This window comes from Pelobates fuscus, chromosome 2 (assembly GCF_036172605.1).
Source record: "Pelobates fuscus isolate aPelFus1 chromosome 2, aPelFus1.pri, whole genome shotgun sequence".
NCBI lineage: Eukaryota > Metazoa > Chordata > Amphibia > Anura > Pelobatidae > Pelobates > Pelobates fuscus.
The window spans coordinates 256,372,476-256,389,872 of NC_086318.1; the positions used below are offsets into that span (position 1 = coordinate 256,372,476).

The window sequence follows — 17,397 nt, forward strand, 5'->3', positions numbered from 1 at the left end:
TCCACTATCTCCCTTGCTATACGTTGTGGCGCTGGAACCACTAGTAACCAGAATTAGGAATAACTCAGATATTCACGGGGTCCGCGTTGGGAATAAAGAATACAAAGCCAATTTATTTGCTGATGATATCTTATTGACTTTGACCCAACCCCAGACATCACTACCGAACCTCCTAGAAGAGGTGGCCACATATGGAAAACAGTCCTACTATAAACTTAACGCGACTAAAACCCAAGCGTTAGGAGTGGGTATACCCAGAGACATCTTGACAACACTACAGACTGCATATACGTTAGATTGGAGGACAGATAATGTTACCTTCCTAGGACTCACTATCACCAAAAACCCTGATGCACTGTTCCACAGCAATTATGGAACACTAGCTGAAAAATTGTCGGCCACATTAAAATCATGGGAGGGGAAGTTCCTCTCCTGGCTGGGCAGAATAGCGGCCATTAAAATGACCCTCCTACCTAAGCTCCAATATTTACTGCGGACCTTACAAATAGCGCTTCCCAAATCTTATATTGACACCCTACAGAGGATGTTTACCAAATTTATCTGGGGACACCGCAAAATTAGAGTAGCATCATCAACCCTACACAAACACATAGATAGGGGGGGACTGGGCATGCCAAACATACGACTCTACTACAAAGCAGCTTTGCTTGCTACAATGATCACCTCACACGCGACAGAAAACCAACCACAATGGGTAGACATTGAGTCCACCTGGACTGCCAAGATCCCGTTAAATCGCCTCTTCTGGGTGCCACGGCGATTGAGACCGGAGTTGCCAGAGAAGCTGCCCCCCACGGACCTCTTACTTAAAATATGGGACGCACACAGGGGAACTCTATGCTCTCGAAAACACTGGTCCCTGGCTGCCCCCCTGCACAGCATGCATATAGCCAACCCCTCATTCGACCATCGCCAGTGGATGTCGGGGGGATGCACATACGTGAGACACCTATACGTAAACAATCAACTAGCGCAATTCCCCGACCTACAGAGCACATTTCAATTACCCTCCAGACTAATATTCTCCTACCTCCAGGTGAAATCCATGTTAACCGACACTGACATGGACACCTCCGCACAACAGCTGACTCAATTTGAGCTAGCCTGCCTTTCTCACCGCACCCCCCGAAAAATACTTGCAATGACCTACAACCTACTAAATAACCAGGGGGGAGACACCGTAGACACACATGTACACGAGTGGCAGATGGACATAGGCTGCACCTTCGACAAGACTGCCTGGAAACAGGCATTTACAGCACATAGAGGCAGGTCCAATTGTGCCTCACACCTGGAGCTCATGCGGAAACTGCAATACCGTTGGTACATGGTTCCGACCAGGCTAGCGCGGATATACCCGGGAACCAATGATCAGTGCTGGAGGTGCCAAAAAGATAGGGGCTCTATGTACCACATATGGTGGTCATGCACTAAAATCAAAACATACTGGAAGATGGTGGGAGAGGTACTCTCAGAAGCACTGCACCAACATATATCGCTCACACCTGAATTGTGCCTACTTTTTATGACATTAAATACATACACCAAACCAAACTCTATACTGCTCTTCCACATATTGATCGCAGCCAACACGCTTATTGCTAGAGCGTGGAAATCAACAGAGACGCCTCTGCAGCATCTCTTGATCAAACAGGTTTCAACAAACCTGGACTATGAAACAATGACCATGCTCCAATCACGGGCACGGCCAGTCCACGCTGAGGCCAGAGCACAATGGAACACCTATGTTACACCACGCACAGGTGACAAAAAAGCTACACTACCTGCCTAAATCCCAGGTACAGGGAAGAGAGGTGGGAACCTGGGGGGAGGCGAACGCACGCAAGACTGGATCACGTTTACACCTGTAACACCACACCGACACACGAGTCTTCAGGCCTACAAAATCAGGTGCTCGCACGCACAAAAAGATCCCACAAGGCAACCCACAATGTATATAGTTAATATGTTAATCTGTTTGTTCACATACCCAACGCCAATCAGTTCAAATGACTGATGCACACATGAGCCAGAGTACAGGAACAGACAATGTGCCAAGGATACCATATACTCCACAAGTTGCATAGATGTTAAAGAATTTGTAACCTATTGTATACCTGAGGCATAACACCAAATGTATTGAATACTGTACAAAAGACTGTATGAAATGCAATTGTACGATCCGATGGAAATATGACCACTGTGAACTAATTCTTAAAAACCAATAAAAATTGTCAAATTGGAAAAAAAAAATGATAAAACTGAGAAAATGTTTGAAAGAACAGTCAGGTTGCTGCTCCTACAGATCTGTTCTAGAGAGGTTTCATGATGAAGACCCAAGAGATAGCTGCAGCTCCTGTAGAGTGTGTAGTAAATCTCTCTAGAGAAAGTTTTTTCTGCAAAGACAATTGTTCCCCTGCTGATATCTCCACTCTTGTTAGAAGAAGATATGTTCCAGCCTGGCCTCTTCTTTCCGTGGATGAAATATTACTGTGCCTTTCTTGAATTCGCACCCCAGACTCTTGCCTGCAGGACTTTGCCAGGGCTGCCCCCTTGTTATGGAATGCACTTCTGAAATCCATTTGACTCTCCCTGTCCCTTTTAGTCCTTAAAAAAATCCTTAAACATGCATTTCTTTAAGGAAGCTTTATCTCTTCATTATAACCGTCCTCTTCCTTGGGTTACTGAATGGTTAGAGGTCCACCTATACACTAAAGTTTTAGTCTTCTGAGCTAGATGCAGTATCCATTCCTGGTAGAGGAAGTTCAACTGTAAAAGAAAAGACCTGTCCACCACCATCCCAATGTTGGGAGATGTGCCCCAAGCACATGAACTTTGACATAAAGGCAATTATAAAAACCCTTTTCCGTACACGTTTGCATACAGTTAATGTAGTGTATAGGTCTACAAGGGGAATTCCTTTCAAAATGTGTCACACATGTATTAAATGCCTCTCACAAAACATAAAAATTACAGAAGATTACTACATTTTTTTTAAATGAGTGGTATATATAAAGTATGTGTTTTATGTGTGCATGTCTATGTTTAGTTCATGGTTGTTAACCATGAACTAGTTACCATATTAATGGTAATTTGATATAGGTAACTCTGATGTTGATGAATTACAACTGATATTATACTCCATCTACAACCTAGCTGAGCATGGTGTGAACATGAAGAAGTTATCATCTGGGATAGGCTATCATTGCACTTGGCTCTTGCTGAATGGACTGTAACAATTAAAGAGATCCTCAAACCTGTTTTCCTGGCACTATAGGGTTAATAGGGCCCCCTCTCCCTCGGGGCCCTCCTCCCCATTGAACCACAGGCACCAGAACAAATAGCTCTGCAGCAGACACATAATGCTAATGCTCATGTCACTCAGGATGGCTTCAGTTTTGTCATGCTATACTGAATTGAATGAGAGTTTGAGTTATAGGACAATTAGTGAGTTAACTGAAAAGTAATAAATTGAAAGGTTGCCATAGAAGTGTCTACACAGTAATATAGTGCAATAATAAGCAAAAAAAAAGTAATGTCTAGAGACACCATCCCCACAGATGTTTGAAATGAACTCACTTGAATGTTTGAAAAGCCAGCTTCACAATGTATCCCGGGTTGGTCCTGATGTCCCATGTGCATCTTGCATTTGGAGGATAGTTGTTTGGGTATAAAGGACTAGTTATGACACCAGAATGTTGGATTAGGAGCCCTCCACAGCTAATGTTACTGGGAACTGGAAAAAAATAACTCATAAATGCTTTGATTAAATATTAGTTAAAATACACATCTTATATGAAGTATGGAGTTGCAAAAATTTAAGAAATATATATGTCAAATAATTATGAAATTATATTTAAACTTAAACTATTTTGACAATCTACATAAAGCAAAGTACAAATGCTACTGCCAAAATAATAAAATGATCCAAAAATAGCAAAGTTAAAGTCTAAAGAGGATTATTCAGAAAACTGGATAATGTGGAAATTATAGAGAATAAAAAAAATTCTACATCAAGTCAGTTGTAATTCCACCTACAAATTGAAATTTCCTTGTTAGTTTTACACAGTTAGAGAATTGGTATATACACCCCTGGGATAATAACTATACCCAATAATTTCTATTGAGTTGTCTCGTAACTAAACTGTGACTTGTGTTCACTTTAAATTATAGACCAGAAAACATTAGGATTTCTCCGAGTAATGCTTTGCTATAGGGGCTTTCAAGCTGCTGGTTGGACTCAAGGAAAGCGTGAGGAAGTCCAGTGTTGTTTCATGGAGTTAAACTGTGTTACGCACAAGGAAGTGTCTCTAGTGGCTCTCTGAAAGACTAGAGGTGGTGCTCTCAGAAACTGCAATGTTTTACATTGCAAGGTTAAATGAACTGGACCACTGCACCAAGAACGTTTCAACAAGATGAAGTGGTCTAGGTGCCTATAGTGTCCCTTTAAGACAAAACCAATGGGCTTGGGTAAAACAGTAGAGCTAGAAAAGCAAAATACGTTAAAGTACTACTTTGGAACTGCTTTACAAGAAGGTTGTCCCCTGACCTAGTCTGCAATACGAGTAAAATTTACTAATCATCACCATGTAAAGATACCAAAAAGAAAGTACATCATTACCTGGTGTTGTTGTTCTATATACTGCAAAAAAAAGAAAAGATTACAATTTTATAGTATTGATATATGTATACATATTTTAAAACTATATCAATAAAGTTTAGATATGTATGCATTCAGTACAACTGAAATTTAGGTGGCATGTCAAAATGTATATGCATGTATACGTAATAAACACATCTTTATTAAATGAAAACAAAATGATTAAATATACATGTTTTATGTTCACTTAAGAAGAAATTGTCTGATATTAGTTTGTGAATTTTATTACATGACAGGAGGCTTCCTATTTTGCATAACTTTCTTTACTTATGCCTCCAGCAGCACAAGTCAATCAATCAAAAAAACTTTAACCAATCCTAGGCCAACATAGCCTGCATATAAGTCTTTGGTGGGCGTGTCTATTCCTCTTTCTTTGCTGCTTCCAGAAGGCACAGGTCAGAGTACTACCTTCAGAGCTTATTTATTTTATATTCATTTCATATTGCTAGGATAATATTCATTGTTTTCCATTATCTAAATGTTTATTTGTATATGTTTATTTTACTAGTCCTTTATTTTTTCTCCCCCTCTGCCCTACCTCTCCTCTCACCCTTTACTGTCTCCTACCCGCGGCGTTTTTTCCGCGACCGCGCTTTTTTCTGGGGTATGGAGCTCGCTTAGGGACCCTTTGGGAGGTGGGTGTGGGGTTGGAAGGGCATTCCGCTTATTTGTGCGGCATTTAGAGGCTTGACAGCGGACCGCGATCACGATCGCGGACCGCACTGTCATTTTGGCGCGAACGGCGGCCATCTTGGATCTCGCTTCCGCGAGACCCACGACGGCCATTAGCGCTCCTAACGGTCGTGATTCAAACGACCCGTCCTTCTTTCTCCTCACAGGTTTATGTCAATATGTCAATTTGGTTTACCTACACTGTGTATATTTTGTGGTATCAGTACCCTAAGACTTCCCCTTGCTAAGACATATTAAAGGCTCAGTGCATGCAGGCTCATCCCCTGCTGCATATCTTACAGACACAGCTTAAGCAGGCTCATCCCCTGCTATACCTTTAAAGGCACAGTACAGACAAACTCATCCCCTGCTGTACATCTTATAGGCACAGTTTAAACAGGCTCATCCCCTGCTTTACTTTAAAGGCACAGTACAGACAGGCTCATCCCCTGCTGTACATCTTAAAGGCACAGTTTTAGCAGGCTCATCCCCTGCTATACTTTTAAAGGCACAGTACAGACAGGCTCATCCCCTGCTGTATTTCTCAAAGTCACAGCTCAAGCAGGCTCATTCCCTGCATTACATCTAGAGTCACTAGTGCAACAGGCTCATACCCTGTTATACACAGAAGAGTCAAAGAGTCACTATATAAACAGACCCATCATCTGTTTTAAATAAGTGCCAGTGCCAGCAGGCTCATCCCCTGCGATAATCAAGTGACATAGTGCCAGCAGGCTCATCCCCTGCTATAATCAAGTGACATAGTGCCAGCAGGCTCATCCCCTGCTATAATCAAGTGACATAGTGCCAGCAGGCTCATCCCCTGCTACATATATATATATATAAGTGCCTAGCTGCAAACAGCCTCAAACAAGTGACAGCAGGCTCATCCCCTGCTATATATATATATTAACTGAACCGATACAAGCAGACTTACCCCTGCTATTAAATCTAGTGACTCAATAACAGCAGGCTCGTTCCCTGCCATACTATCATATATATGTGACTCTATACATGAACTGTATCATACGGCACTCCACGCATTTCAGTTCCTAACACTTTCCTGTCTTCCACAGACAGACCCAACACACAACACAAGATGAGTGATTCACCACAGTTACCACCATCAGATTGGCAGGCACTCATTAACTCGGCGGTAGCCGCCTCCGTGGAGAAAGCTATCGACAAACTGCTTATGCAGAACCCAAAACCGGACACGGCTATTGAACAACCCACGGTTTTTACTGACGATGCCCTTCTCGGAGATTACCACGCTACAAAACGGCAACGGAAGGGCACCATATCGAACACCCAAGGAAAGAGAGGAAAAACACCGCTGAAGAAGAGCCGCCAGGCAATGAAGAGAGGAACTTCCCCTCCATATTCTCCGTCCTCGGAGGACGATGATCACAACCCCCCACCATCACTTGACATCATGGATGAATGGAAGGCGGGAGATTCACACTCGGAAGACGAGGAATGGCTAGACCTCCAGGGAAACGACAGAGACTATGACCAAGACACATACCTTGAACAGGAATTCCCTCAGGAAGAGGGCACCTTCATAGACCCCCAAGGAGCAACCATGTTCGACCCCCGCACGATCCGACATCCAAGATCAACGGAATGGGGATTGCCAGAACACCTGACTCAGTTCGTCCATTTCTGGCTGAGAAAGCCAATGGACAAAGAAGTAAGGGCGAGACTACGGGCAGAATGCCCAAGACCCACACTACCAGATAAAATCGCACTAACCCCGGAATTTGATACTACCGTATCCCTGTTCATGTCCCGTGCAGGTCGGGACCCGCGAAAAGGGATAGAGAAGGGCCTTAGGGAATCCCAAGACAAACTCTTAGACATCCTGGGCCCTCTAGCAAAAATGCTATACTTGGCCGACTTAGCCCTATCCCAGGGCACCACACTGGATGCCCACACTATACGTGAATGGGCGCAACGGGCCATCTGTATGCTGGGTAACACCAACGCGGCAATGTGCGCAGAACGCCGCAGAACTGCATTACTCAAGATGGACCCAAAACTGATGGAGCTGGGTAAAAAAGAAATGGGACCGCTGGCGAACGGTCAACTTTTCGGTGACTCTTTCATAACTGAACTCAAGAAACATGTAAGCATCTTCACCACTCTGAATAAGGCTCAGACCTCCATCAGGCAAGTTTTTCGCACCACCACACCACACCGTGGAGTTTTTGGCAGGGCTGGTCGCCAAAGGGGCCGAGCCACCAGCCGCTTCTGGCCTACAGGCCCCAGATACCAGTCATCTCAAGCCTTCTTCCCAACCTCAAGAACCAACTTCCAGCGAGGATCTTTCCGTTCCAGAGGCACCCGCACCCGCGGACGCGGACGTTTCAATACAGGTGAGCATCCCCGACACACCCTGTCTCTTTTCCCACATGACTGCAGGCAGACTGTCTCTCTTTTCACAGGAATGGGAGAAGATATCTTCGGACAGCTGGATCCTCAATACGGTAACCGGCTACGAGATCGAGTTCTCAGACACCCCGGTACAAGACCGACGCCCACCTCCAATAAGAGCGTCGGCAACACTCACAGGAATCATAGACAAGGAGATTCAAACCCTCTTCGACAAAGGGGCGGTGGAGGTCGCCCCGGACGATACGGGTTTCTTCAGCAACATCTTCGTAGTCCAAAAGAAAACAGGAGACTACAGACCAGTCATCAACCTACGGCAACTGAACGTTTTCGTCACATACAGGCATTTCAAAATGGAAGGAATTCACCTTCTAAGAGACCTACTATTGCAACACGACTGGTTCACTCGACTAGACTTAAAGGACGCCTACCTATCGGTACCGATAGCCTGCGTCAGCCGTCCTTTCCTCCGCTTCACATGGAACCACCTTTCCTACCAATTCACCTGTCTCCCATTCGGCCTCAGCTCAGCACCATGGTGCTTTACGAAACTCATGAAGCCGGTAATGGCTTACCTAAGGGAGAAAGGCATCCGCTGCCTAATATACCTGGACGATATTTTGATTTTCTGCGAATCAGCGCCCAGGCTTCACTCTCAAACGAGATTCATAGTGCTCTTGCTGGAATCTTTGGGCTTCATCATAAACAGAGAAAAATCTTCTCTACAACCTGCCAAGGTGGTTCAGTTCCTGGGATTCGAAATAGACTCGGGGACATGTACCCTCCGTTTACCCACTGCGAAGATTGCGGCAATACGGAAAGAGATACGCCGGGTACTTCGAAAAGACTCAATACCGCTTCGCCTCCTAGCCCGAATGGTAGGCCTTTTATTGTCCTCCATACAAGCGATCTTCCCGGGACCGCTACACTACCGGGCCATGCAACGGGCGAAGGCATATCACTTGAGACAAGGTCAGACATACGACCACTGGATCCCAGTGTCAGCAGAAATACGGACGGAACTCAGATGGTGGCTCCTGCACATGGAAGCCTGGAACGGCAGAGCCATATTCGGTCCGAATCCGGACTTTGTCTTGGAGTCAGACGCCAGCCTATGGGGCTGGGGAGCCCACTGCACACAGGCGTCCACCGGAGGGCCATGGTCGGAGGAAGAAAAACTCCTACACATCAACTGCCTGGAGTTGATAGCGGGCTCCTTCGCGATCCGGAGTTTGGCCAAGAACATGTCCAATTGCTGCATACTCCTGCGCATGGACAACATTTCGGCAGTCCAGTACATAAACCACCTGGGCGGAGCCAGATCACGGGCCCTGACGGAAGCGACGAGGGACATCTATCGATTCTGCCTACCCCGCAACATCACGATCAAGGCAGAATATCTACCGGGTGTCAACAACCTCACTGCAGACTGGTTCTCTCGACACTGGAGAGACAGCAGCGACTGGCGCCTGGACACCACCATCTTCCGCAGGATAAGGCAGATACGAGGTCCGCTACACATAGACCTCTTCGCATCACGGATGAACACTCAACTACCGAGATATTACAGTTGGCTCCCGGACCCTCAAAGCGAAGCAGTGGATGCGTTCCTGCAACAATGGCCACAGTCAGGAGCTTACGCATTCCCACCTTTCTCGATGCTGGCGAGAGTCCTCCACCACCTACGCAGAGCGGGGACCTCTCTGATTCTGATCACACCGTTATGGAAGAGCCAAGCATGGTTCCCGGACCTACTAGCTCTATCACAGGACCATCCGCTACTATTACCAGTGTTCCCATTCCTCCTGGTGAACCCAGACGGGGAACCTCATCCGTTGATTACACAAGACTGGCTGGAACTGGTAGCCTGGAGTCTTTCCGGGGATCCTGGAATGTCTCAGGCCTATCGCAGACGACTAGAGACCTGTTATGGGACTCCTGGGCACCGGGCACTAGACGTAGCTACCTATCCGCATGGAACACATGGAACCGCTGGTGCATGGAAAGGGACCTTGATCCCTTTACAGCACCTATTCCCTGCATTCTAAATTTCCTGTCAAACCTGTTCTCAGAAGGCAGAGCATTCCGCTCAATTAATATCACCAGATCCGCCATCTCGGCGGCCCACACCCCGATAGACGGTACACCAGTGGGTCAGAACACTCTGGTATGCCGGCTACTGCGGGGCATCAGACTAGCCAGACCTCCGGTACCGAAGTATAACACTCTTTGGGACGTTGATATAGTTATCCGATTCCTTAGGAACTGGCCTGACAACGAGACCTTGTCACTGAGACAACTATGAGCCAAACTAACTCTCCTCCTATGTTTAGTTTAGTTTCGTAGGGTCGCAGACGTTAGGGCTTTTGACATAGATGGTTTCACTATTACACCAGTAGGGGTTACCTTCTCGGTATCTCGCAGGACTAAGACGGACTCCACATCCGTGTCTTATCCATTTTTTCCGACGGTTCCGCGGCTATGCGTCGTGACCACTTTGCTTCGGTACGTAGAAGTTACCGAACCACTCCGTTTTTACCGATCAGGTCAACTTCTGGTATCTTACACCAAACCATACAAACCAGTAACTACCACTACGTTGGCCAGATGGGTACGATGGCTCTTATCCCTTGCAGGGGTAGAACCGAATTTCGGGGCCCACTCGGTACGCGGGGCGGCGGCTTCGCGTGCATACTCGGCGGGAGCTTCACTCACGGACATCCTGCGCTCGGCAGATTGGACTAGAGAAAACACCTTCCGAGTTTTCTACTTTCGACAGACATCTCACGCATCTTTTTCGTTGTTACCGCAGCGTTAAAAATGCAAAATAGGAAGCCTCCTGTCATGTAATAAAATTGCAGATTATGTTAACGTAGTGTACGTATAATCTTAATTTTAATAATGACAGGAGGCGAGTATTTTCCCCCCCATAGATCTTGAGATTGTTCCCCCCCTTGATACTCGCTGTTTATAGCATTTTACAGACAATTGTGACATCATGACAGACTGTTACATTCCTAGCATAAACCCCACGTAAACAGTATAGAATTTACTAGTTAACTACTCATAGTACTGTCAATACTATAACCTAATACTTAGTCATGTTTAGTAACTGAATCAGGTCTAGGTTGCATGCGGACAATAGTTCACTTCCACATCTTTCACCTATTTCCGTTTTTTTCCAGCATAAGATGACTTGGGAGCCGGACAACAATATCCATCAAGCTCCAATCCAAGCTACGTTCGTTCAAGTTACAGAGTTCCAGTTTAAAAGATACCTCACAACCTGACATTACAGGACTTCTCACATCAAAGAAAGAGGAATAGACACGCCCACCAAAGACTTATATGCAGGCTATGTTGGCCTAGGATTGGTTAAAGTTTTTTTGATTGATTGACTTGTGCTGCTGGAGGCATAAGTAAAGAAAGTTATGCAAAATACTTGCCTCCTGTCATTATTAAAATTAAGATTATACGTACACTACGTTAACATAATCTGCAATTATATATACATATTATATATTATTGTCTACTCTGACTCCATATTATATATTATTGTCTACTCTGACTCCATATTATATATTATTGTCTACTCTGACTCCATATTATATATTATTGTCTACTCTGACTCCATATTATATATTATTGTTTACTCTGACTCCATATTATATATTATTGTTTACTCTGACTCCATATTATATATTATTGTTTACTCTGACTCCATGTTATATATTATTGTATATTTTGAACTTTCTCTTTCTTGGCTGTGAAAATATCTGAGCATCAAATCTTACTCAGCATGCAAGACAGTTAAGTGCTACATGAGAGAGGAGCACAGTGTGGACCCACATAATTATAAATACATGAATTATAGATATACAAAAGACACCCTGCTTTACCATAGAGGAAATTTAGCCCCCTTTTTTTTTTTTTTTTCAAATTTCATTTTTTATTATAATTTTAAAGACTAAACAAGTATTAAACAGTAATAGTTGTTTCATCACAAGATAAACATCAAAATATGAATATTACATTACAGTGCATACAAAGCTACATAAAAAGACATACAACATAAAAAAGATATCGTGTCAGCCATAGGGATCTGGGAGTTGGACGGAGTCAGTGTCACTTCTTTAAAATAATCATTTAGAGCTAGAGCCACTATTATTGTTATTGTTATTATCCATGTGTTATCTTACAAATGCATCTATGTCAGGGTTATTAATTTAACCCCTTAAGGACCAAACTTCTGGAATAAAAGGGAATCATGACATGTCACACGTCATGTGTCCTTAAGGGGTTAAATAAGGTAGGGATAGTTTATTCTTTGTAGTAATCAAACCATTTCCCCCAAATCTTATTGTAGGAACTGATAATGTTATCCTTAAAATATACCACCTTTTCCATTAAACCTTTAAATTGAATCTGGGTTTTGATCTCTGTTATAGAGGGAGATATATTCTGTTTCCATTTTCTAGCAATGTACAGTTTGACAGCCATCAATACATGTATAGTCAAATATTGAGAGAATTTATCAATTTTTGGGAAGTCTAAATGGAATAAGAATCTTTTCGTTATTCGTCCTGGTGTGAGCAGAAATGTAACCTTGCTCACACTGCATTGTTGCAATAAATGTCATTTTAAAGAGTTATATTTAGTTTCAGCACTGCATAAAGCACATTTGTCAATCTAGGGCCACTAAAACATTTGTCAATCTAGGGCCACTGTGTCTTTTTTTTCTTCACAGCCTCATGTGTATCCTACCTCCAGCACCTTGCCTCTTTCTCCCCAGCCCCTTTATGCTGCTTTCTGACTCCCCCCCCCCAGCCCCTCCATGTGTCTCATCCCCCAACTCCCCCATGTGCCTCAATTCCTCCCCCAGCCCCACCATATATCTCATTCTCCCATCTCGCATGTGTCTCATTTCCCAGACCTCCATGCGTCTCATTTCCACCCCCCCCCCTTGTGTCTCATTACCCAAGCCCACTTCTTGTGTCTCATTTCCCCAGCCCTCTCCATATGTCTCAATCCTCCAACTCCCCATGTGGCTCAATCCCTCAGTATCGGCTTGTGTCTCATTTCCTCCCATTCCTCCCCCATGTGTCTTGCCTGCTTTCCACCTCCTGCCCCACCATGTGCCAGCTCACCAACTTACTCCTATGTAGCATGGACTGTGGGATAGGAGCTTTTTTCCCTCTCGCCGGTCTGACAGGAAGCAGTTTGGTGCTCTCTGTGAGTGCTTCCTGTCAGACCAGACACGCTACATGTTGAGACCATCAGGAGGGGAGTGCTGTGCGCTCCCCTCCTACCAGTCAGCCGGATTCAGCACCCCAGGGTGGGCGCCCTAAGGCAACCGCCTGTGCCACCTTACAGTAGTGCCGGCCCTGCAAAAAAATCTAAATAGTAATTAGAATAGCGCTATAAATACATGTTTGTATTCCTAACTCTACAGTGTTCCTTTAACTCTTGATCCATTCAAATGTCATGTCCTGCTTAACACCAGAAACCTATATGTACACATAAATGGAAAACAACAACCAGTTTTATGAGGTCAACCCTCACCCTCTGATGCTGAATCCCAACGAAGGCCCTAGACAATATGCAAGTCTATATTTAACCCCTTAAGGACCAAACTTCTGGAATAAAAGGGAATCATGACATGTCATACATGTCATGTGTCCTTAAGGGGTTAAGGACCCCCAGTATCTGGAAATTTAACAGAACACAATTGAACAAAACTCTATTGCTAACAACATGGTGTCCCTCTGCCTCTGCAACTCCCCTCGGATATTGATAGAGTTAAAAACCCTTTCTTTCACTTACTTGATTCAGGCTACTCCTCCTGACATGTCTTGGAGAACGAGTACCTTATGCACATGTGCGGCGAGCTCAGCACACATTAGGATTTCTCCAAGTAATGCTTTGTTATAGGGGCTTTCAAGCTGCTGGTCATACTCAAGGAAATCGTGTTGTTTCATGGAGTTAAACTGTCTTTCGCCACAAGGAAGTGTCTCTAGTGGCTCTCTGAAAGACAGCCACTAGAGGTGATGCTCTCAAAAACTGTAATGTTTTACATTGCAGGGTTAAGTGGACTGGGCCACTGCACAAAGCATGTTTCAACAAGATGAAGTGGTCAAAAACCAGTGGGTTTGGGAAAAACTGTAGAGCTAGAAAAGCAAAATACGTTAAAGTACTACTTTACTAAAAGGTTGTCCCCTATGCTACTCTTCCATACGAGTGAAATTTACTAATCACCCCCATGTAAAGATAACAAAAACAAAGTACATCATTACCTGGTGTTGTTGTTCTATATACTGCAAAAAAAAAGAAAAGATTACAATTTTATAATATTGATATATGTATACATATTTTAAATAAGTACTATATCAATAAAGTTTAGATATGTATGCATTCAGTACAACTGAAATTTAGGTGGCATGTCAAAATGTATATGCATGTATTTGTAATAAACACATCTTTATTAAATGAAAACAAAATGATTAAATATACATGTTTTATGTTCACTTAAGAAGAAATTGTCTGATATTAGTTAGTGAATTATATATACATATTATATATTATTGTCTACTCTGACTCCATATTATATATTATTGTTTACTCTGACTCCATATTATATATTATTGTTTACTCTGACTCCATATTATATATTATTGTCTACTCTGACTCCATATTATATATTATTGTTTACTCTGACTCCATATTATATATTATTGTTTACTCTGACTCCATATTATATATTATTGTTTACTCTGACTCCATGTTATATATTATTGTATATTTTGAACTTTCTCTTTCTTGGCTGTGAAAATATCTAAGCATCAAATCTTACTCAGCATGCAAGGCAGTTAAGTGCTACATGAGAGAGGAGCACAGTGTGGACCCACATAATTATAAATACATGAATTATAGATATACAAAAGACACCCTGCTTTACCATAGAGGAAATTTTGCCCTTTTTTTTTTTTTTTTGTTTTTTCAAATTTCATTTTTTATTATAATTTTGAAGATTAAACAAGTATTAAACAGTAATAGTTGTTTCATCACAAGATAAACATCAAAATATGAATGTTACATTACAGTGCATACAAAGCTACATAAAAAGACATACAACATAAAAAAAGATATTGGGTCAGCCATAGGGATCTGGGAGGTGGATGGAGTCAGTGTCACTTCTTTAAAATAATCATTTAGAGCTAGAGCCACTATTATTGTTATTGTTATTATCCCTGTGTTATCTTACAAATGCATCTATGCCAGGGTTATTAATTTAAATAAGGTGTAGATAGTTTATTCTTTGTAGCAGTCAAACCATTTCCCCCAAATCTTATTGTAGGAACTAATATTGTTATCCTTAAAATATACCGCCTTTTCCATTAAACCTTTATATTGAATCTGGGTTTTGATCTCTGTTGTAGAGGGAGATATATTCTGTTTCCATTTTCTAGCAATGCACAGTTTGACAGCCATCAATACATGTAGCGTCAAATATTGAGAGAATTTATCAATTTTTGGGAAGTCTAAATGGAATAAGAATTTTTCTGGAGATAGCGTAATATTTAATTTTAAATCAATAAAACGTTTAGATAATTCCAATTTAAGAATATCTAATCCTGTACAGTTCCACCACACATGTTTGAATGAGCCACATTCACTATTGCATCGCCAACAGATATTTGAGGAGTTAGCTTGGAGTTTACATATTTTCGTAGGGACCAAATACCATCTATGGATAAGTTTAAGGTATGTTTCCTGTATATTTATACGATGGACTGTTTTCCTTAAAGCTTCAACTACTTTTAACTGTATTTTACTTCTTGGTTTAATACCTCCAAAGATCTTCTAACTGCTGAAGATTTATTTTTAACCTCTCCAAAAAGGATCTTATCAAAAGGCGAGTCTTTAATTACAGTTACCATATAAAGAAAGTTTTTTATTCTTAAGTAAGTGAAATGTTCTTTATTTACAAGTCTAATTTTTTCTTTAATACTTGGAAAGCTGCAAATACCAGAGGTATCGTATAGATCCTGAATTTTTATCCCATCTCTAACTAACCAACCAGATAAATTAAGATCTTGAATGAAACATTTTAAAATTTCCAAAGGGGCATTTGAGGAAATGCGATTTTGAGCAAAAAAGTATTTCTTTATTAGTATTATAGATTGAAAAGTGTGGAAGATAATTAAATTATCAATAGGTAGGTTTTTAAAAAGTTTTTTATCTATCCAGAAAAGATCGAAAGGGTCAAAGGTATTACATAAACTCTTTTCATATAAATACCAAGCTTTCAGCTTTGAATTGTTATTTCCCCATTCTAAATAGTGTGAAAACATTACTGTGTCGTGGATATAGAATATATTCAGAAAGGATAGACCTCCTTCTGCTAATCTAGCTGACATAACTTTAAGAGCAATCCTAGGTTTTTTGTTGCCCCAAACATAAGATACAAATAGACCATGAAACAATTGAAGTATTTTCTTTGGGACTCTAAGTGGAATAGTACGAAGTAGATATTCTAATTTTGGAAGTAGATATGCTCTAATGATGTTTATTCTTCCAAGCCAAGACATTTGTAATTTAGACCATTTTAAAATTGTATTTCTAAATTCTCTAAGGAGTATGGTATAATTATCAGTGGTCCATTCTTCAATATTAAAATTTATATTTATTCCCAAATAACATAAAGAATTGGACCATTTAAATTTACAGTTATTTTTCAGGTTTCTTATTAATGAGCTTGGTAGATTATCATGCAAAGCTTGTGTTTTTTGCATATTGATCTTATAGTTAGAAATCTACTATATTCTTCTATACAATGAAGTGTGAAAGGTATAGATGATTCTGGGTTTGTTAAAGTCAGAATTATATCATCAGCGAACATAGTTATTTTTTGTTCCTGATTTCCTAAGTTCACCCCAGTTATGTTATGATGCTGTCTTATATATACTGCCAATTGCTCAATAGAAAGAATATAAAGAAGGGGTGGCAATGGGCACCCCTGTCGGGTTCCGTTTTTAATAGAAAACCAAATAGAATCTAAACCAATACCATACATTTTCGCTATAGGAGAAGAATATAAAGACATTGTTAGATCCTTAAAAGATCCCACAATCCCAAATGCGGAAAGTGTAACTGACAAAAAAATTCCAATTTACTCTGTCGAATGCCTTTTCGGCATCGACTGCTATAAAAACTATAGAGATAGATTTTTACCGACTTCTATCATCATGTTCAAAATTTTACGGATATTATCACTAGCTGATCTTCCTTTTATAAAGCCGGATTTATCTAAATAGATAAGATCTGTAATTATCTGGGTCAATCTATCTGCTAGAATTTTTGAAAATATTTTTATATCAAGATTAATGAGGGAAATCAGACGGTAGTTGGATATGTAGTGTTGATCTTTCCCGGGTTTTGGGATTGGGGAGATCGTAGCCTTCAGCATTTCAGAGGAAAAACTATTGGTGGTTGTTAGATCTAAGAAAGTTTTTAATAATAGAGGGGTTATTATTGTCTCAAAGGATTTGTAAAAGTACGCAGTAAATCTGTCTGGACCAGGTGCTTTCCCATTACTAAGCTTGGCAATTTTGCCCTTTTTGGGAACATAAATGGCCCAGTTTAACCAGCCC

General features: G+C 41.7%; 1 protein-coding gene across 1 annotated transcript in view; it reads right to left on the reverse strand.

Annotated features, from left to right (window-relative positions):
* LOC134586282 (deleted in malignant brain tumors 1 protein-like) overlaps positions 1-17,397 on the reverse strand; it is a 178,199-nt gene that overhangs the window by 50,901 nt on the left and 109,901 nt on the right. The window contains exon 14 of the mRNA XM_063441769.1: positions 3,601-3,757. Within this exon, the coding sequence (XP_063297839.1) occupies positions 3,601-3,757 (157 nt within the window). The remainder of the gene's footprint in view (positions 1-3,600; positions 3,758-17,397) is intronic.